The 22,399-nt window shown below is 29.9% G+C and overlaps 1 protein-coding gene across 5 annotated transcripts in view; it reads right to left on the reverse strand.

The window, feature by feature from the left end:
* The window catches only part of gb (genderblind), a 54,297-nt gene that overhangs the window by 5,644 nt on the left and 26,254 nt on the right, over positions 1 to 22,399 (reverse strand). For 3 of the 5 annotated variants that reach the window (XM_014430578.3, XM_024362329.2, XM_014430579.2), the window contains 9 exons: positions 11,697 to 11,931; positions 9,856 to 9,951; positions 8,119 to 8,245; positions 5,504 to 5,748; positions 4,512 to 4,608; positions 4,057 to 4,101; positions 2,647 to 2,770; positions 1,646 to 1,749; positions 1,455 to 1,551 (listed from right to left, as the gene is read on the reverse strand). In XM_014430578.3, the coding sequence (XP_014286064.1) occupies positions 1,455 to 1,551; positions 1,646 to 1,749; positions 2,647 to 2,770; positions 4,057 to 4,101; positions 4,512 to 4,608; positions 5,504 to 5,748; positions 8,119 to 8,245; positions 9,856 to 9,951; positions 11,697 to 11,844 (1,083 nt within the window). In that variant the 5' untranslated portion in view covers positions 11,845 to 11,931. The other 2 variants (XM_014430577.2, XM_014430575.1) reach the window with 2 other exon arrangements.

A 22,399-nucleotide genomic window follows, 5' to 3' on the forward strand; every position in this document is an offset into this window, starting at 1 on the left:
ATAGTCAATATAAAAATGATTATAAGTAGCTTTCTCACTTTAATCAGTTGAACAATAAAAAAAAAATGAAAAAAGAAAACGATGTAAAAATAATTAAGAATGATATAATAGTTTATATACATATTTAAAATTATATTGATTTACAATTTTATGGAGTCTGAAGGGATAAGAAATGATTGAACAGGCAGAATTTAAAGGTAGGGAGGATATTGGAGCGATGGATGTTGGAGTTCCATAAGGATGAGGATCGGATAATGAACGATCCATCGAAGGCAGGGATTCGGTGTGCCCTTGTGTATAAATTTGAAGACCAGGAATGGGTATTGCAGGAACGAATAGAGAATTTGAATTGAAGGAGCTCAGAGATGTATGAGGGACGGTGGGAATGAATGACTAGGAAGATGAAGGATGCCAGGAAATATTTACGACGGTAGGGAGGATAAAGCCACTTCAGCTCTGCTAAAAACAGAAAACAGAGGTGTCCCTTGGGATTCCGAAGATAAATTGTGCACAGCAATTCATCAAACGTTTTAATTTCACCTTGAGATCCCCAGAGACACCTCCATGTACCGTACAGCAATAGTCCAAGTGGGGAGATATTAGAGAAGTGACTAGGGGCCTACGAGTTTCAAATGGAAATAGGTGGCAGAGGTAATTTAGAAGTTTTAAAGTGGAAAAGGTACGGCAGGAGGTAGTGGATACATGGTGTTTCCAGGAAAGCGTTTGATCAAAGGTTGTTCCCAGGTTTTTGATGGTGGGGTAAAATTTGATAGGACTATCATGTAGGAACAGAGTTGGAGTATTAGGAACAGTTTTAAGGAGGTGATTGGAGCCTATTAAGATTGCCTTCGTCTTCTCCGCATTTAGCTTCAACTTGTTATAGAGGTATCCAATTTTAAAAATATCTTTGAATAAAAAATTAACTTATAATAATGTTTTGAAACAATTGTCATTTTTTATTCTCTGCAACTATGGTTGACAGAGTTATCAATTTTGCCAACTATAAAAATTACACATAATTTTCATTAAAGTAATTTAAAATTGTGAAGAAATAACTCCACTCTCCCCGGCTCTTGGACTAGGATATACCAGCCTTTCAGTTCTAATTATCACTTATTTTAATTTTTTTTTTAAATAATTTATTTAAACTTTCAAGAATACTTATGAATTCTGCTTAAGAAGAAATTATGTTACAGTACATACAAATAATATTAATAAAATTTGAAAATATATACACCAAGCTGTCAACAAATACTGATAAAATGTTAAATCAGTAAATACATTTAAAGTACTCTCTAATTCTGTACATTTCAAAGAAAAAAAACTAAGTAATACTTAGTAAACCAAGTAACTTCATTCAATGGTGAATGAAGAACAAGATATTTACAAGAAAAATTCCTTAAATACAAGACAAGAGACATGAAAGCTAGTAGTATTGACCATTAGATACTTACAAGAAAAACAAGAGATGGAGTCGGAGTATACTTATTAACATTAATATGAGACAACATAGTTGGAAAATGACCATATCTTGCACCAACAAAACACATTCTAAAAGAAAATACATAATATTAAAAAATATAGCTGAGATAATACATAAATACGGTATAATTAATGAATTGTTCATCTATTAAGGAAGTCTGACCTTGAAGATGTCATTATGTGAACACTTAATCCTCCTAGGGCTGAAAGGGCTACAAGGAAAGGCATAGTCCAAGCAAAATAGCCCATTACAGCATCGCCAAATGTCTGAAACAAAGGGAGCACAATCAAAACTAAAGGAGTTGTAAGTTTAATTTATTTTTAGGGTACGATTTGTATCAGAATCAGGATTAATTTTTATTTTACATATACTTCTAAAGGACCAGATTCAGTAATGGAATGTCACACGACTGTTAACGAAGATATATCAGCATTTATAAATACAATCGAAAAAACAGTTATCACAACCTCATTGGGACTGGGCCTGTCAGTAGGAGTAACCTTAGACTATCAAACTGTGAATGATATAGGTAATCAACAAATGTAAACAAAATTCAAATGATCTTATTTTAATTTCAATTTTCTAGAAACCGAAAGGAAAAGATTAAGACATTTCCATGAAAAAGTGCCAATAGACTCGTGAGTCCCTTTTTCCAACAACCTCCATAATTAATTTTTTTGAGAAAATCATTAAAAAAAATAAAAGGGCAAGTTTATGCAAGATATCAAAGATGGTGGTCATTATAACAGGGTTCTACTGTATTAATAATTTGGCCAGAAACAATTTTTGAATTAAAAAGAAACTGGATGAAATTACACTGTTCACCATATCAAAACGTGTTTTTATTTTATATTTTTACACCAGACTTGAGGATGAAATTGCATACTTTTTTTATTTTCATATATATTGGGATAAAAAAAAAATAAATAAATAAAAAATATATATATATGTTAATAAAAATCAACATGTACCATAAATATAGTATAATTTTAAATATTCTATTTTGCATATCAAGTACTGTAACTAAATTACTTCAATGTCAAAAAGTTTGGTTTAAAAAAATGAAGTATAATATAAAATATAAGATTTGAAATTTTATAATCAAAAGGCAAAAAAATTATGAAGCTTATGAAATGGAAACTTAAAGTATAATATATACATACCACTGCAATAGCATTAGAGGCGATAATTTGTGTAGTAGTCAAAACTGCAAGATATGCAACATTTGCTAAGACATAAATAGCGGTGACTAAAGGCAATGAAATATAGATGGCACGAGGCAGATTTCTGGAATGAAAAATATATCAATCACTTAATTAAATCATAAATAAATTCATCTATTAATATAATATACTAAGTAATTCTAGGCAAATATAATGTACGCTAGCGAATCCTAATCCCTCATAAGTTTTAATCAAGTTTATTTGAGAACAGATAATTCATCTTTACCCATGTTTAAACTACATTACAAATACAAACCATACAGGTAGTTTGGGTTAAAATAAACTGATTTTAAAAAATAAACTCCTTTTATTTAGAATAGAAAATAATTTATGAAATCTGGAAAAATAATTGTTAATTTTATTATCGATCAATATTAATTTAACTTCAGCATGAAATTTCATGAATAATATGATGAATAGTTTAGACCAGAGCTGATTAAAATTTTTATAATGTGTGCCACGACCACAGATTCTCTACATTGAGGTATCTTACAATTCAAAATTTGTTAACCTTCTCAGAAAATTATATTTTTTTTTTTATAATAAAGAAAATCACAGTAGTAAAAATATTCAAGATATCTAGAACTGTAAATGCATAACAATATTACAATTAATACATAAAAAATACATAAATGCACAATGTAGTAGAAAATATTTCACACAATGCACAACCCTTCAACAATTCTGAATTGGTTTATCAACCTTAAATTCCAGGTCAACTCCGGTTAAAAGATGATTAATAAATTCTCAAAGACAAAACCTGTGGAGGAAGAAAGACTGTTATGACACGATTATTTAATAATAACTTCCAGTTCACACACACTTTTTCCATCCGCGAATCACTAGAACCCTACAATTTAATTTAAAATATTATTATCAGCTTACTAATTAAGTTATTAAGACCTTTATCAAACATGCCAGTTCTAAATAACACTTTCATTCCAGAAAGAGAACTTAATTTTTTTCAATAAAAAAATTTAGTATATACCAAGGGTCCAGAATGGCACACATGTCTTGGTTTGAACAAACCTGGTTTAGGCTACTAGTAAAGAGGAGGGTGAAGTTTATGGATTTAAAACACAATTAGTAAGTTTTTTTTTTTCTTTCCGGCCAAGACTCCTGTTGGAGTCTTATACTACCTAACCATGGTTGGGGGTCAAAGTTTTTCATTTTGTGGGACCACCACTCAATGAAAAAAGTCAATGCCCCAGACTGGATTCGAACCGGCACCGCCAATAGACATCAAATTGATAAGACTGTGTCTTAACTACTGAGTGGCTCCAATTAGTAAGTTACACCTCTTTTTTATAGATATATTTATTATTAGCTGTACTGATACATGTTACTTACACATATGGATTTTTTAATTCTTCAGTCATGAAGTTCAAATAATTCCTGTAAGAAAGGCAAGATATTAATTAAACTAATATTGAACTTAAATCCTATTCCTAATCCTAACTTTCGTTGAGAGAAGTTTTTATACTAAGATTTTTGCACTTGGTATGCACTGTATGCACTTTGAAAGAATAATAAAATCAAAATAATTATAAATCAAGCCCAGAAAATGTATTAACGTAGTACTTTAATTAAGTTACTTAATAAAAAATGACTTGATTGGGTAACTTTTAAAAGGGGAAATCATATTATCAATAAATTCATATTTTAAGATATAATGAAAAAATTTATTCCAAATCAAATATTGATAAGATCTCATATTAAAAAAAACAAAAAAAAAACAAAATAATAAATTTTAATTACATCTAAAAGAAAAACTAAATAAATACAGAAAAAACAAAAATACTCACCAGCCTGAATAAGAAAAAATTCCCGCATAGAAAGCTATCGCAATTTTACCAGGGCTGTAATTAGTTCCTTCCATAGCATTTTCAAAGTTTTTAGAACCTACAAAATACAAAATCATACAGGAAATTGACATTTATGAATGCTTTGGTGTGTAATTAAATTGGATAAATAAATATCAGAATAACAGTTCATTTTCATTGAAACATTCTGATCGGTTATAAGCTCTATCTTACATAAATGGAACCTGGAGAGTTTAAAAAGCATTGAAATAACAGGACTTTACAGGCATTCATATGTTTTAAGTGTAAAATAATCTTTAAATCTTCTATGGGCAGTACAAATAGTTACAATGAAACCAGATCAGATTTTTAACAGAATTCTTGATGAAAAGGTTTGTGACAAGAGAAGAGAGGGAAGACCTCAAATCTGTGGATAGAAGAAGAATCATAGTATAAAATCTCACTCTAAATTTATTTTATCTATTCCCTACATGGTCATTACTGGCACACAGGAGGTTATCCTAAAAGTGATCAACATATTCTATCGAGAGTAGGAGAATCGATTTTTCATGAGGTGCAAGGGTGACTCCTTAACTCTCTTATCTACAACAGCCTAACCACCACTGAAACCACCCATCATTCTAGCTCTAACCACCTGCATTAGGAATTTCATAGTGAGGCAGAAACAGATTAAAAATCCTGCAAATTTTATAAGTTGAGAAGTCTAGAAACAATATTCTTTGGGGATTTCTGGAGCTATGAAGTATCTATGGATTGCAAGTTTCTTAGATCTGAAACATTTAACTTCTGCAGGTGCCCTTATAGTTTTATTGCAAAGATACCCTCTTCTAAACACTACCACATGTCTAATGAAACAGGATGTTATTCTTGCCCAATATTCCTCAAGCATGGAACTAAGGAATTACTATATATTAACTGAATATATAAATTATATTTATAATATATGAAAAAAATTAATATTACAAGGTACTTACTGCTGAACACCAAATAATAGACACCCACAAAGATGATAAGAACTAGGGCAGCAACTTTTGTAAACATGAATGCATTCTGAACTCGTGTCGTCCCTTTGACATCAATACAGTTGATATAGGTAAAAAAACAAATAACTAAGGCAGCTATTAATCTCACTGACAAATCTGGAAGCTCACAATCAGGGAAGAACGGCTGTATTACATACTTAGCAAAGGTCAGCCCCATTATAGCATTAGTCGTAGGCCTAAAAATAAAATAAAAATAAATGTCTAAAAAATGGTATTAATGCACAGTATTTTATATGAAAATAGTTACGAAATATTGAAAGGATCTCACTGAAAAATTTCATGCCTGAAAAAATTGAAAATCAGTTGATCCGTTCACTCAAAAAATCATTACATACTTAAAAATGTACAGGTTATAATATATTATAGTACTTAAACATTACTTTCATTGTGGCTGTCACTATAATAAGTCATAACAATTATGGAAACATAAGAAAAAATTATCAAACCAATTCAATTTTATAGTCTCAATAAAGCTTTTGAGTGTTTGGTAGTACTGCATTATCTTTAATTACAACATATAATGAATATAAAAATCACTAAAATCTTCAATTTTCCAATAACACATTATACATGTACATTGCTACTCTTACTTCCAGAAATTTATTTTCAACCTAAGAAAACTTTATTTTTTTTTTTTTTACCTTTAAGTTAATTATTTCACTTTTCATTTCAGCTTGACGTCACAGGCTATATCATGACTTTATTTAAAATAAAGTTTCCTTCCTACATTTGCTTAGCAGTTTTCTGACTGACACTCACTGTGCATTCTTCCAATTTATTCTCTGCTGACTCTTTTGTTAACATCACTGAGTGTTATCATTCCATGTAAAATTCTCTTTATGTTGATTTGGTACAACCCTAGTCATTTTTTTCTTATTTTTGTTCTCCTTATAGAGAGTACTCTAAAATTACAGGACACTTATTTTCTAAATTTTGAATGGGTTTTACTAATACTTTTTTATTAGGAACTATGTATAATAATTTTCAAATCTCCTGCTAATATAATTTTTCTGTGAATACTATTCTGTATTTTCATATTCTCCAGTATATTTCAATACTTTGCCATATATATAATATGAATTTGTAACTTTTATACTTTCATGGTATCTTTTTTTTTATCCAAAACTTCCATTGAAGTCCTATAGTAGAACCTTAAATAAGTAGATATACAGCCCCATAGGAATGTCAATGTTTGATTACTTTAACACTGCACATGCCTACTACACTGACCCGTGTATCACACGTTTAGCGCACGGTGCCCGCTACACGGATCCGTCATCACGCTCATCAACATGTCGTCAATCAATCAATCAACAAAACGTGTCAGTCTATTGCAGGCATTGCTGGCAAGAGTTGTTATCGCACTTGTTTCTTGTAATAGACTATTCATTTTAAACGTATTTAGTGGAGGTTTTTGAAAAACATTTTTATTTTTGTCTTTTTTCACTATTCAATTAAGGTATATATTTTCAACTATGAATATTGAAGCTGGTCCATCAAAACGAAAGTCTGAATGCAAAAATGAAACAAATACCAAGAACAAGTTTTGTACTGTTTCTGTTTTTTTAATATATTGCCATTTTTTCCGTAATTATATAGTTGTTATAAATTTAATTTAAACTACTTACTTATATTCTATTTAAAGCTATTCAATATAAAAATATATCAAATAATGACATTTGTTGTAAATACAGATCTATGTATTTGGCATTTACAATGGATATTTTGCTGATGGTGCCAATACACGGATTCGTGTGATAAGTATAAATAAGCATATATACCACGAAAAAAAAAGAATTTAATTGATAATAAATACTCATTAATACAGGGAAAAAAACAAACAAACTCATTTATTTATAATCATGAAATTCTTTCTTGAGACTGGCAATTTTTTACTAAATCATTTATTTATAATCATGAAATTCTTTCTTGAGACTGGCAATTTTTTACTAAATAATTCAAAACATTATCCAAATTATAGTCTCAAAACTTTTATTGTTTTTACACGTCCAACGTTTCGGCCAATTCGGCCATCTTCAGGGACAATCTACTTAATTCACTATGAAACATATTATTTAATCATTCCAAACACTTCATACAGGCTATTCTGCCCAGGTCAAAACATTTTTATCCAATAAGTCAAAGATCCATTAAAAATCACAGTCAAAAATATTTCTCATTAACCACTATCATACACTTTTATTACAACCTTTCGATAGTGGTTAATGAGAAATATTTTTGACTGTGATTTTTAATGGATCTTTGACTTATTGGATAAAAATGTTTTGACCTGGGCAGAATAGCCTGTATGAAGTGTTTGGAATGATTAAATAATATGTTTCATAGTGAATTAAGTAGATTGTCCCTGAAGATGGCCGAATTGGCCGAAACGTTGGACGTGTAAAAACAATAAAAGTTTTGAGACTGTAATTTGGATAATGTTTTGAATTATTTAGTAAAAAACAAACTCATTTTTAAATGAAATTGCATTTTTTTCAGGCAGTGAACGGGTTAGTTAAAAAAAATTTATTTATAAATAAACTTACACAAAGATAAGCATAGCATCCCACAAATATAAAAAGGCAGGGATTGGTCCAAAAGCTTCAAATATATAAGCATAATCTCCACCAGATTTAGGTATTGATGTCCCTAGCTCAGCATAACAAAGGGCACCTAAAATCATTCAATTTAGGAATTAACAAAGCTACAATGAAGATAATTTGTGCGTGAGTGTTTTGAAGAGTTCTATGATGATAAAAATCTACATTGACGCTGTAGAGAAGTGAAACCACAAAGGAATATTTTCTCAGGTATCATAACTTTTATTTGAATTATTTTCTTATTAAGTGTTTGTTAAAATTCAATTTATGCATTTATATCATGTAATGCTTGATATTAAAGAAAGGTATACTGAATTTTTTTTCACTTAAAAGAATTTCTGACAATTTTAATTTTCATATTTAGAGATTATTATTTGGATTTCAAATTCTTTTAACTCAATTGTATGTTGTGTTTCTGTTCAAGGTGTATGTTATGTTATTTATAAATACACATTTTTGTAGATATTTTAAACTACAACAATTTAATTTTAAAAACAATTAAATAAAGCAGAAATATGCAGGGATATATGTCATATATTTTGTAGTGATATTTGAAAGTCTCTTGTCAAATGGACAAAAAGTATCAACTGTTATAATAAACAGAACATAGACATTAGAAATTTAACGATAAAAAGTGAATCTTCTTAAAAAAATAAGAAAAAGTTGGTTAATATTAATAATGTGAAGAAAATATGATTATTTCAATGATAAAATAAAATTTATGTTTTACAAATTAAAAGTTAAGTTTATTTCATAAATCTAAATTAAGGACAATGTACAATTTATAAATAATTTTTATATATACTTCAAGGACCCGGGTTCAAATCTGTCTGTGAAATATAATTATTTATTACGAAGCCCTGCAACGTGGGGCGAAACATTGGATCAATAAAATAGTATAATTCAAAAAATATTTGAGTTTTTTTGACCGCACCCGGACCATATTCCTTTCATCTTTACACACAGTCAATCAATAATCTTCAAATAATTATTTATTGTATTATTGTTACTGTAGCCGTGAGTAAACCCTGCGGTTTATCCATTTCGGGGTCCACCTAGCCTCATAAAGTGGGTACCCTTAATTAGGGAGGAAAATTTGGCGGATGAGCATGATTCTAACCAAATCACCTCCATGCACACCTTTCATCTAGTTAACAATACTTCCTTAAAAAGGCACTGCATCCCTAACCCTTCATGGTTTGTAGTGGTACAGATTTAATATTATATTCAATTGTAATATATATAGTTTTTAATTTCAAAAATCTAACTACAAATTAGTCATTTGAATAACATCAAAACTATAATCTCCTGGAATATTATGGCCACTCATTTGAAAGATAATAAAATAATAAACAATAACAAACTAAGATAATCTAAATTAGATGAGCAATAACGAATCATGTGTATTTAGCCAATACCCTAAACAGGTTTCAAGGAAAACTAATATTATCTTTATATTAATATATGATAGGCTCCACCCACTTATTGACTTCTATGACAAAAACAATAATGGCTGAAAATATTCATTCCGGTTCTCCTTTTGCAATATATATACAATAAGGCTGGGTAAAAAAAAAAAAAAAGCGATTATAACCGTCCTTAAGATGGGACTCCCCACTAGTAGAATATAAATAAAACCAATCGTGAAGTAAATAAATCAGGTATAAAATACAAATAGTTTACCAATCATGGAAAGTAAGCCACACGCAGCCCAAATAAGAAGAGAACTTCCAACAGAGCCAACCTCTTGAATAATCCCTTTCGGAGATATAAAAATACCTGAAAGAAGAAATAAAAAATGTAAAATTACAGATTTCAACTGTGCCATTTACATTAAAACCAAAACTATTCATGATTAATTTAACGCAATATAAAATTAAAACTTCAAGTAAATTTGTGTTCACTATAATCAGATGATTCTTAATTTATTTCATAAACAGTTCTAAATACAACAGTAATTCTTAAGTTTATGTCCGTATATTCATAGTTTATATTTGTTTCTACTTTTGTGATGTAAGACTAAATGAGGTAATATTAATAATAAGTGAAAATTTTTCACTTATGATCACAGATTTTGGGGAGAAAAAAAAAAAAACAATAAAAAAGATTTGTTCAATACTAAAAAAAAAAAAATCAGAGATTCAAGGAAAATAGTACATTAAATATTACATTTTGATAATAGAGGGTTGACTTATATCTGAGATTGACCTATATTTGAGCAAATATGCTATATATAAACATATAATACAGACAATCTCAAAAATAAGTCAATGTATTAAAAATCAAACTTTGGGACAGTTGACTAACCACAAATGATTATAGTAAATAGTATTAGTTTACAATGTAAACAAGTTTAAATTATGCCACTTTACACTTAAATTAGATAATCTGTGATAATGAATTGTATGCAGCCTGAATGAGTGAGACGACAGATAAGCAATTCAAAAGGTAAACAACTTTCTTTTATCAGCATTATTATTATTAGAGCAACAAATATACACGGTTTTTGAAAATTATTGAGCCATGATGTTTATTTTGCATTGCTTATAGTGTAAATCAAATTATTTTATAACATAGTACCAGATATGAATAAAATATAATAATAGCAGGATATCTTAAGATTCTGCACTTGTGAGATGAGGCGGTAAGGCTCTGACTAAGTCAATTTTTTTTTTTTTTTTGATAATGAGATTTTGTTATGTTTTTTTAACAATGAATCAGTTTTAATGAAACATTACATTTATGAAATATTTAATTAAACAAACTTGGACACTTTCTCAATAGTCTTATAATAAGTAAATTGTTAAAAAATTAATTTACAACCCACCTTTCAGCAAAAAAAAAAAAAATAAATAAATAAATTCAAAATACTTTTCTTTTTTTTAAGTAACAGGCTGATTAAAATCACACAAATAACTATTTTGAATGAAATAGGTATTGCCATTAAGTAATAAAATAATCATTAAAATAAAGAAATCAGGAATACAGCAACAACTGTATTAAAAACTTAAAATCAGAACTCAAAGTAATAAATATAATATTTGCACCTACTATAATTCTAAGACAAGGGGATAAAAAAAATGTTTAATTAGAGACTTAATAAAAACAAAATAGTATGCAATTGGGAACTATGCATTCACAATCCAACTGTAAAGTTTAAGAATGACAATAAAGATCTTTAATCTGAATCAGTGAAAGGAACAGCAAAATTATAAAAACTAAGTCAAATTATTATAGCTTATACTAACTCATCAACAATCTCATTGACTGAGATAAGTACTGATTATCAAGGCTTACCAAAAGTAAGCAACTTTATCACATGATAGTATTTAAAATCAATCAAATCCATTACATTATTTCATTGCATATATAATTTAAAATAAAATCAAAAGTAAATTCAATTCATAAATTATGTTTTGTCAATAGTTTATTTGATTTGTCTGACTTTCGAAATAGCAGGACGTAACTGATATTCTGAAAATGAACATTATTAGCACTAGTGTATAATTAAACTATCAACTTACCAGACCCAAAAATAATTCCAAGAATGATAGCAACTCCTTCAAGAAGACCAAGTTCTTTCTTTAATCTAACTTTATCGGGTTTATCTTCTACAGGAGTCATCAAAAGCATACCAGAAGGCGAATTTGTAGGTGGTCCTGAATTTTCCATGGTAAAAAAAGTTCCAATACTCTAGTGGCTAAGACAAGTGTCAGGTCCAATTGGTCATAAACGAATAATTGACAAGAATGTCCCTGGCTGGAAACACAATTAGTGAACTGATTAATGAAACCACTTAATGAAAATAATCTTTGACATGCCAATTACAACTACTAACGTGTCCTTCTTAATTATCTCACAAATTTCATCAACAGTCACAACATTTACTACATGTTAACAAAAATGTCAAGCAGTACCTGATTAATTGATCTGCAAGGTACACTAAAATGACCTTTTAAAACATATTTGAAGCTTAAACTCTAGTTTCATATGATGGGATGTATCAAATGTAGATAATATTATTCATAACCGATGAGAAAAATAATATATAAATATATTGAACACTCAGTCTTTGAAGCATGATGAAATAGCCAGCATTACCTTCTAAGCACCGGCTCACGTGGTGAAAACTAAAGCAGTTGGGAAGGGAACTAAGGGAACCCAATGCTGCCAACGTTACAGAATAAACTAGGAGATAATGGTTGGGGGAGAAGAGATTGTCAACTGCTTATTGCCCTTGAATGTGTCACAATGCACACTCACTATATTATAGTTCAGTTAATATTCAAGTATTCAAAAGATAAGAAGGAAATCTATAGTAAGTTTAATAAGGAAGTAGATGATAAGCATTAGTGCCGAAACTCAAAGTGATCAGGAATATAAAAAGAAAATACCTAGAGCGAATTTTGCCTGGCCCAGCACAATTTTCCTTGGGACCCCGTCAAATAGTAAATTCACTACTGAAACTAAAATAGGCCATTATAATTTATGTAACAAAAACGGAATGCAAGGATATTATATTATGCAATAAAAATTTTTGTATAAAAATAAAACCTGGTCGGCCAGGCCGAGTCTCGCCTCCCCTCCTCCCTGTTCTTGTCTGATCTGAAAGATGTCTCTATAATCTTTCAGATTTATTTCGAGTGGTTTCAATTAAATCTATAATAATAAAATTAGTTGTTTTGACGTTGAAAAGTCAATAATTGAAATCAAATAAACGTTCACGTATCCAGAATATTATCCAACATAAAGGTATAACCAAAACTGAAGATGATTTTTTTGTATATATAATCTGGTGATTATCAACAGATTATTTTTCCTCTTATGTAGATATTATCTCTTCTGTAGATATTGTCGGTTCCTCTCAATCAAGTAGCCGTATTGATTATACATGGTGACAGTAAAAACATCCATTAAAATATATATTGCGGTTTACTAATCTGATTTTACTATCCATTTCATTGTAACCTTTTAAAAAACATGTATTTGAACTTAAATTGTTTCATTCAATTAGTGGTTCTAAGATTTTTTATGTTACTAGAGATGAACGTGAATTGCTATGAACACAGCCTTGTTGTACAGTTGGGATAGTTTGTACTGGATATTACAGGGTACTCTTTTACAAAACAAATACGTTTCTGATAAAACTAAATCGGCGCAACTAAAACCAATATTCTATACGCAGTAGATATAGGGTTCTCGTAAGCTTAAGAGAAGAGCATAATTTGAAAATTTAGCTCCACGCCTACGCATGAAATTGTCGTGGATTGTGTGTGGGATGTGCAGAATTTGTGCAGGGCAATAGGGCAAAATAATTCCATAAGATCGGTAAGCGCAATAGGATAAACAAAATTCAATTTTTTTTTTAAGCTCATCATCAAATAAATAAGTTTAATCACACATACATAAATAAAATCCATAAATTAACACAAAAATAACATATTAATAAAATCAATTTGTGTTTATATCTTGAATTAATTTCGAATGATAATTTATAATTGGTATAAATTTATATTCAATAATTTAAAGACGACTAATATAATAATTATATATAATAGTTAAACTTCTGAGGCTTCTTTTATCAAGCATATGCAATGCTAATGGACCTATACATGGGAGTGAAAATGGCAAATGAAAGAAGCACTGTTACTTAAGCGTAATGAACTTTCTCTTTGAATTCTTTTCAGCAAAAAGAAATTAATCAATGATTCTCATTGACACAGAGAGAATTTTATGATTTTACTAATAAGAATAAAGTATCTGTCTATGACGTTCTAGGTAATTAGTTATACATATATGTAAATGTGTTAAAATTCTATCAAAAGAACTCAAAAAAGTACTGTTAACTGTGATGTGCTGACTTGAATATTAATTTGTGAACAGCTTATCCATTTAGAAATGGTGTAACATTTTCTTACAATATTGAGTAAATATCATTTATAGTATTTTTTTCAATATTATACTATGATTAGGTAAGTCTACATGGTTTTGTTAATTTGAGAAGATGTTCGGGGCGGCGGTCAAGTAAAGTACAGGATAAGCAGAAAATGATATTTAATAAAAGGGCTTTGGTTCGGAAGTAGACTAACCATCCCTCTTGCAACTATTGGAGGGACTGGGTTTTGAGAGGAACCAGTTTCAATGCATGGCGGAAACCATTATTCTGAACTCACTGGGAATCCTACTGTATCGTTTATATTAGAACTTAGCTGGGTATTGTCAACTCTATGAGTCGAAGAGGGAAAATAAATAACAAAAATTATTCGACTATTCTGGAACTAATTGTCTCTCAACCCTTTTAATATTGTCTATTGGAGCGATCGGTATGTTGTGTATTAGCAACTCAGAACAATTGAGCAGCCGCTCACAATTCTTTCGAATTCTTCCAACATCTTTTGATCAATTTCATCAAAATAATCTTTTGATGAAAGGCTTCATCAGGACTAAATAAGAACATAACACAATAATTGTTTGATATGGTTAGACTATAAGAGTATACATGCAAAGTTGTAGAAAAAAAATATGATATATAAAAATTTTGAATAAAAAAAAAGAACAACTTATTAAACTAAAACGAATTATAAATGTCGGTAACTGGTTAAATGTTTTTTTTTTAATAATTTATTTATTGTTATTTACAACTGTATATAAATATATACAACAAGTAAATTTGCTGTAGGTGACACAGTGACATGATACAAACATGTGGAGAATTTACCCATTGATAGAACACCTAGGAGGATTATTAGTTAATGAAGGAGAAGCCAGATTAGAAACAAAGGGATTTGGGTGGTTGGGAAGTTTATCATGGAAGGAATAGTATCTGGTTCTGGCCAAATCGGCAACATATGGGACATAGAGTTCCTGATGGATAGCTTGATTTGTGACAAAGTAATGAGCATTAAGGATTTTGGACTGTAAGGATTGGATTCGGGAGGAATTTGATGGTTTAGTGGAGCCCCAAAGTTCCGTATGTCCAGATAGGCCTTATATTAGTCATGTAGATCAGTACTTTGTAATGGATTGGCAATCTAGACCGTTTGTCTTGTAAATGTTGTAATAGTCAGAATCGACGAGCAGTTTCCTGTCTTTTCAGTCTTGTATGAGGATTCCATGTTAGTCATTTGTCCAAGTCCTAAGTAACGGATCTGTTCGACAGGAATAAGGTGGAAATTAAAGGATACTATAGGACAAGAGATCATGGGTTTTCGTCGAAGGGTAAATGTGATTTGATGGGATTTATTGGAATTAATTTTAATCCTCCAATTTTGGCACCATTTTTCAAGGGTGGTGATGTGGAATTGGAGGGTTTGGGATACAATGTAAGGATCATTGTTCACTGACAATGGGCGGTTAAATGTAGTTTATACATTTATATACCCACTTGAATATTTTATTTCTCTTATTATGCATTTGTAATTCTACTACTCATTTCTGTATTGTATTGAATTTATATTTAATATTTATTTATTTATACATATATTTTAATTTACTACGGTTTCCTTCTTTATATATCATCTTTTTCACAACATTCTAGGAATACTCTTGAAGTGTTATCGTATCTTTAGATACCTCTACACGTTTGCCAAAAATGGCCAATTTGCGCGTACACAAGCGTGTGGATGGGTTATTTAGATTTGCTTGTACCACCTGGCTGAATTTGCAACCGATCCTTTGAGAGTCGGTTTTTAGGCACAAATCAAAGGGGGCTTGTCCACAAGTTTGTGTTCAGTTAGCATTGTTATAGAACTTGCCAATAAATGAATATTTGTAAATGTTTTAATCAATCAAAGAATTTTCTCAACCTTTGGATTCAATAAGTAAGTCTAGTTTAAAATGGTATATTTTAAAATTCTATAGATACGTTGTGAATACATTGTTTACTTTAAGCTTAATGAAACTTTAGCAGTTCTCTTTTTTAATTTTACTTATATATTTTAACGCTTTTCATTATATCATGTATATCGTTTACTTTAGAACATTTCTCATTATGTTAAATTCAAATTTTCTCATAATTAAGAAAGAGAACTGTTTACTTTTTAATACATGTTTCCTCCTTTTTTTCATTTTTTATTTTCCATTATTTTCTTGTTTGTTATCTTTTTGTATAAATTCCTAACTATCCAATATTATGCGTTACTTCCCGATATTATTAATTGTTATCTTCTTAATTTTTTTTTTATTTTGTTTTTGTCATTTTTCATTTAATTATGATTTTTATCTCAGTTTGTTTTTTAGTCTTGATGAAGGCCTGAAATCCCGATCAGACCGAGGGAAAACAGGACGATCAGATAATGAAATAATTCAGTAAGTGACCAACGGTTATTTGATTCTCTGACAGGAAGTCGTTCTGCTTTGCTGTGTATGTTAATTACAGCGGAAAGTGGGATTGCATTGTTCCGATCAGAATCGGAAGTTGTTTTTTGTACGATGAAATTTTACCAAAACTTCAATAGTAGAAAAATAAAATCTTTTTTTTAAGTAGAAAACTGGATTTTTATTCAGAACCTGATAGTTCATGTCTAAACCAAAATTTTTAAGTGCTCGAATAATGGGAGATGAGCATAGGCCAGTTATAAATACCAACAAATAATCATGGATATCGCGTTACACTTGGAAATAAAAAAAATGTATTTGGCTTTAAAGACATTTCTATTCATATAAGCTATCGCTAAATGTAAATCAGGTTTGTTAAACTAACGACCCTCAGAGGTAATTATTTTTGGCCTTCATTAAATTTAAATTAATGTTTCAGTTTAAGCACTTATATAGCATTATTATTAATTCCTTTGTACTTATGAGCTTTTTGTTGTTGGTTAATTGCCAAGAACCTGGTAATGAAGGTATGAAAAAAATTTTTTTTTTGTATTTATTGCTATTTACAACTGTACATTAAAATAAATTTAGTAAATTTGATCTAAGTTAAATTGGAGTGTTACTGGCGTATAAAGGAGAGAAATTCGAAGGCTTAGTGGAGCCCCAAAGCTCAACTCCGTATGTCCAGATTGGCCTTATTACAGTCATGTAGATCAGTCTTTTATAATGAATTGGAAGTTTAGACCGTTTGTCCAGTAAATGCTGTAATAGTCGAAATCGCCGTGCAGTTTTATGTCTTTTCAGTCTTGTGTGAGGATTCCAAGTTAGTCGTTTGTCCAGATGTAGTCCAAGGTAGCGGATCTGTGCGACAGGGGTAAGATCAACATTATTAAAGGAGACTGTAGGGCAGTCGGTAGGTTTACGACGAAGGGTAAAGGTGATTTGATGGGATTTGTTGTTATTTATTTTAATCCTCCAATTACGACACCATTCTTTAAGGGCTGTGATATGGGATTGGAGAGTTTGGGATGCAATAAAAGGGTTATTATTAACAGCGAGAACACATGTGTCATCAGCATATGTGGTGAGGATAGTGTTAGGATTCGTCAGGATATCAGCTGCATTGACGGTGTAGAGGATAGGACCAAGGATACTACCTTGAGGAACACCAGAATAGACGGGTGAATAGGAACCATTGTGGTTTACTTGGAATAATATATCGATGAGAAAGAAACGGATGATGAGAAAGTATGTAGAAGGTAGGAATCTACAGATTTTAAGAAAAAAGTGAAATTGGAATAAAATCAGAATTAAGATGTCCAGGGGATGGTGGAAATAGTCTTCAAACGTCAACCATGCTAGAAAATGAAATTATAAAGATGATACTTGGAAGTTTCAAATTTCTCATTAATTCTATATATTAATTACTTTGTTTGTTATCTGTTACAAATTAAGATCCTATATTCACTAATTAATTAACGTGCTAAAGGTAGTCGCAAATAGAAAAACAAAAAAAAAATATTTTTTCTGAACATTATTCTAGGTTCCTTTTGGGATTAAACAGAGCATATCTATGCTTTTCCGAACACTGGAAAAAAATTCAAATATGAAAATGAAATTAAAACCCTGCACGTTCCGCTGTACATTTTATGAAATATATTTATTTTTTAATAAATTTGCTCGTTCAGATTCTATGGGCCAGATTCACATGGGGCCCCATAACGTTATTTTTCACGTTTTTTTTTTTTTTATTCACTTATTATTTGTTTATTCACTTATTTGAAAAGTCCCGATGTCTTAAAGTAATCGTTGCTCCCACATGGTTGAAGAAGAGACTAGTCCCTTAATGACTGTTTCAAATCATTATGGGTTCGATATCCATCTTAAGTAGTCAATATTTATTAAATGAATCTTGTCATTCCCACCTAGGAGCTGCATGATACTTCAAATCTTCAGCCCACAAAAATAAAATGAAATAATAATCGATCGATTCGTTATTCCACCATATCAGCTACATAATTCCTAAATATAATTTAATGAAAATATTTGAGTTGAGGAAACCCTATATATAAATTTATAATCCGCTCTGTTGAAATATTTAGAATTATTTAGTTTTTATTTAACGATCTATTATTATTATTATTATTACAAATTTAACGATCGGACTGAATCGGATAAGAACTTTTTAAGGGTTGTATAATCCAAAATAATTAAGAGTGAAACTAAAACCTAAAAAAAAACAAATTACAAAATATTCTTTAAAAAAAATATTATAAATAAATTAAACAGTTACAAATTTTAAAATTCTATTCAATTTCCTCAAGTGATCCACTGATGGAACAATATTATATACCAGTATGTATAATAATGCAATATATGTAATACAATACAATACTATATGTAAAAAACATTAGAGATAGTTAAATTTTACAATCAGTCATTTTTAAATATTAATTGGTAATCATTATGTTCTACATTTCCGTAAATTTGGTCGATTTAATCCTAAAACCAAGAAAGTTTAATTAAAATTTAAGCGGAGGGAAAGAGGGCAATCGGTCAGGGATTTTTCTTCAAGAAAATAATCTTTATTATGGAATTTTACTTTTATCGTTATATAACATCACTAATAACTTTTTAAAACTTTCCTCAATTCTTCATAAATATTTTTTTAGTTAGATAATTTTTGTATTTTAGCCTGTATATGGGCCTAATGGGCCTAATAGGTAAATCCGGCCCGGACCATAATAACTCTAATTTTCTTAATTGCTCACATGAGTGATTCAGGACCAGTCACAATTTAATTACTAACCGTTTAGGGCTACATTGAACCATCAATAAATTTTTTTATTATTCCTCAATTTTTCATTAAGGACCAATGCAGCCATAGAGTGGAAAAGCCAAGATTCTTTTCTTGGGAGCCACAGAAAAATAAATATTGACGGTAATAATCGAACTTAAAAGTTCTGAACCTAAGCATTCTTGGACCCTCCCCTCAACGTGCTCAAGTATCACGTCTTTAAGCATTGAAATTGAGCAGAAAATATTTTTGTGGTTCTGAAAAAATTTGGTTCCTATAACTTATGGGTTATTTATTCTAATCACTGATTCAATTATATCATATTCATATATCAGTCTAAAATGAAGGAATCGTTGGACGGGATATTGTCCAATTGATGCACTTATCGATATACGTTTATGAGCTGGTGGTATTAGTGGTATGAGCTCTATGAATTATCTTTTCAAGAATCTTTTGATAATACACCCTTTAGCACCCAATACTCTGTTCTATCTCCACCACATAATCCATTTTTGTACTACCTATTCATAGATACATGCTTACTTGTAGATCACTTTACGTCACTAAGTGTACACTAATCGTGACGACTTTACCAATTTTAATTGTTTAAGCAAGCGTTTATTACAACTCAATTTTATCATTATCGTAGAAAATTTTCTGTTTAAAATATCCAATAACACCCAGAAAAGCAGAGATTATTGACGTTTAAGTGTAAGCAGCGTGTACTAAATTCAGTTTACTAGAATTATTTCCGAGCTAAGCCTTTAAAAAAAAATTATTTTCACTGGACTAAAATTACCAGGAACAAATAGGACACCTCAGACTTAAATGTAAATTCCTTAATTTAACTATTCATCGATTATGAATTAGATATTAGTTTGATGTGTTTTATGTTTTCATAAAAATTAATGTATAATAAAAACGCATAACCTGCGATATTATGAGGTTCACAAAAAAATTTTTTTTTTCATTTTTATGTTGTCATGTTCTTTGGTTAACTATAGCTTTAAACGTGTATTTTAATCAATACCATGAATCCTTTATACCTAAACCGTAGAAATTGAAAAAGAAGAGAAATTTTATTTTATCTAAAATAAATAAATTAATAATTAATAAACCCACATATATATTATTAATTATAAATTGAATATATTTATATTTATATAATCATTTCTAGCTAAAATAATACATACAAACAAAGAACTATGTCAGGAGAAAATAAAGAGAAATTTGGGGCATCCGCAGAACATCACACGATCTACTTACTATAATCAATTCGCCAATGTAATATTAACTGACTATATAGCCTTTTAGAATAGGACATTGGGGAAGCCATAAAGAATCTTCTTTATCTTTGTTGTGAAGAATTATTATGTCTTCTCAATGCAAGTTAAAAAAGTTTTATCCAATCGAGATTTGCAGAGAGCTGCAGAAGAATATATGAGAAACAATTAACATGTTTTAGATAAGCATTTGCTTTCTGATAATATATTAGTACAAAACTCAGGAAGAAAACAAGGGAGTTATTTTACTCCAATTTTTTATTACCTTAAAGAACACTATGTATAATTACTAGTCGAAATTAATGAGTCAGCTAAGTACAGGTAGAGGGAATAAAAAATGGCGGCTGTTTCAAACGTAAAAAAAAAATTAATTTTTCATTTTGAGCTCTATATATTTAAAACTACCAACAGCACTAGAAAACCTATGACTAGTAATTATACATAGTTTTCATTAAAGTAATAAAAAATTGGGGTGAGATAAGTGCCTCTTTTCTCATCTTGGGGTCTTGTACTATATGGGAATCAGTTTGCTTGTACGTGTCTCGAACTACCCTCTATCCTATTTATCCCTATGCCTCAAAAAGGAAAATACCTACAAAGTTGAAATTTAAAAAAAAAAATAAAATTCACGTACTCCAACTGGTTTATAAAAAAATATTTTTAATAAAAAAAAAATTAGTTTTTTGAATAACTGGTTAACTTTTTATATCCTAGATGATTAAAGCCAATCATCCGAAAGATAATTAAACTCTACAATAGGAAATTAAAATTATCTATATCAGACCAATATTAGAGAAAATTTGGAATTTTAAGTTTGTATTTTAAAGTTTCCATGGGAACCAGTGATCAATAAGTCGGTCGACAAAACGACTTATTGATCACTGTAACTTAAAATCGGCAATGACTATGTAGATTTGCAATAAGACTGAGTTTCAAAATATTCGATCTCTCAGTGTTTTAAAAAAAAATTCCTATATCATAAAAAAAACTTCAACCAAGTACGTACGTCAGGATCATTTTTTCCGTAAGGTTGATCCATTGTGTTGATATCCAGTGGAATGATATCCTGTACAAGACTAAGAAGAAATCGTGAGGATATTGGGTCCTGAGAGATTGCATGTAATATGGTGCGTGGTAACGCAGCCAAAAAGAAGTACGGGAAACCACGAATTCCATTTTGATCATGTCTGATACCATAGTCGTAATCAAAGGCATCGTAAATGCAAGGAAGGTCGATTTTAAACGAATACAAAATAGTGAAAATGTCCAATTCCAAAAGTATATAACCGTCAATTTTAAAAAATCCGGTTCGGTGCGCGCATCAAACAACTTTAACTTAGTATAAAAATTCATAATTTATGGTTTCTCGAGGTGAGAGTAACGAATATCGACTTTATTCCTGCCAAAAATATAATTTAACAAAATTTAACAAGTCTATACATGAATTGGATCGGAAGAGATAAGGTGGTTTCAGCTTTTTCCGATTAGTACTCAGTTCTCCATTTTTCTTTTTTTTCTTCTTTAATATTTTGGATGTGCTCCCTACTTTGTCACAAATAAAATCATCCACAAAGACCTTAATGTTCCATTTGTAACCGATCTAGTACGAACCAGATATAAATTCTTCCATTATAAACTCCTCAACAACTCAAACCCATTAGTTTTTAATCTTGCTTCCTCTTTTATTCCGGACAATCCTCCGAGGCTTTTCTGACGCCTGAAAAGAAGATGGCCTCGAGACCTTATATTGTAAAAATGTTTTTAGAGTGCTACCATTGGGTAATTTCTCTACATGCTTGTACCATACCATTACGATTTCCTCAAATTTACT

Source organism: Halyomorpha halys, unplaced genomic scaffold (genome assembly GCF_000696795.3).
Source record: "Halyomorpha halys isolate HHAL.00 unplaced genomic scaffold, Hhal_1.1 Scaffold899.1, whole genome shotgun sequence".
Lineage (NCBI taxonomy): Eukaryota > Metazoa > Arthropoda > Insecta > Hemiptera > Pentatomidae > Halyomorpha > Halyomorpha halys.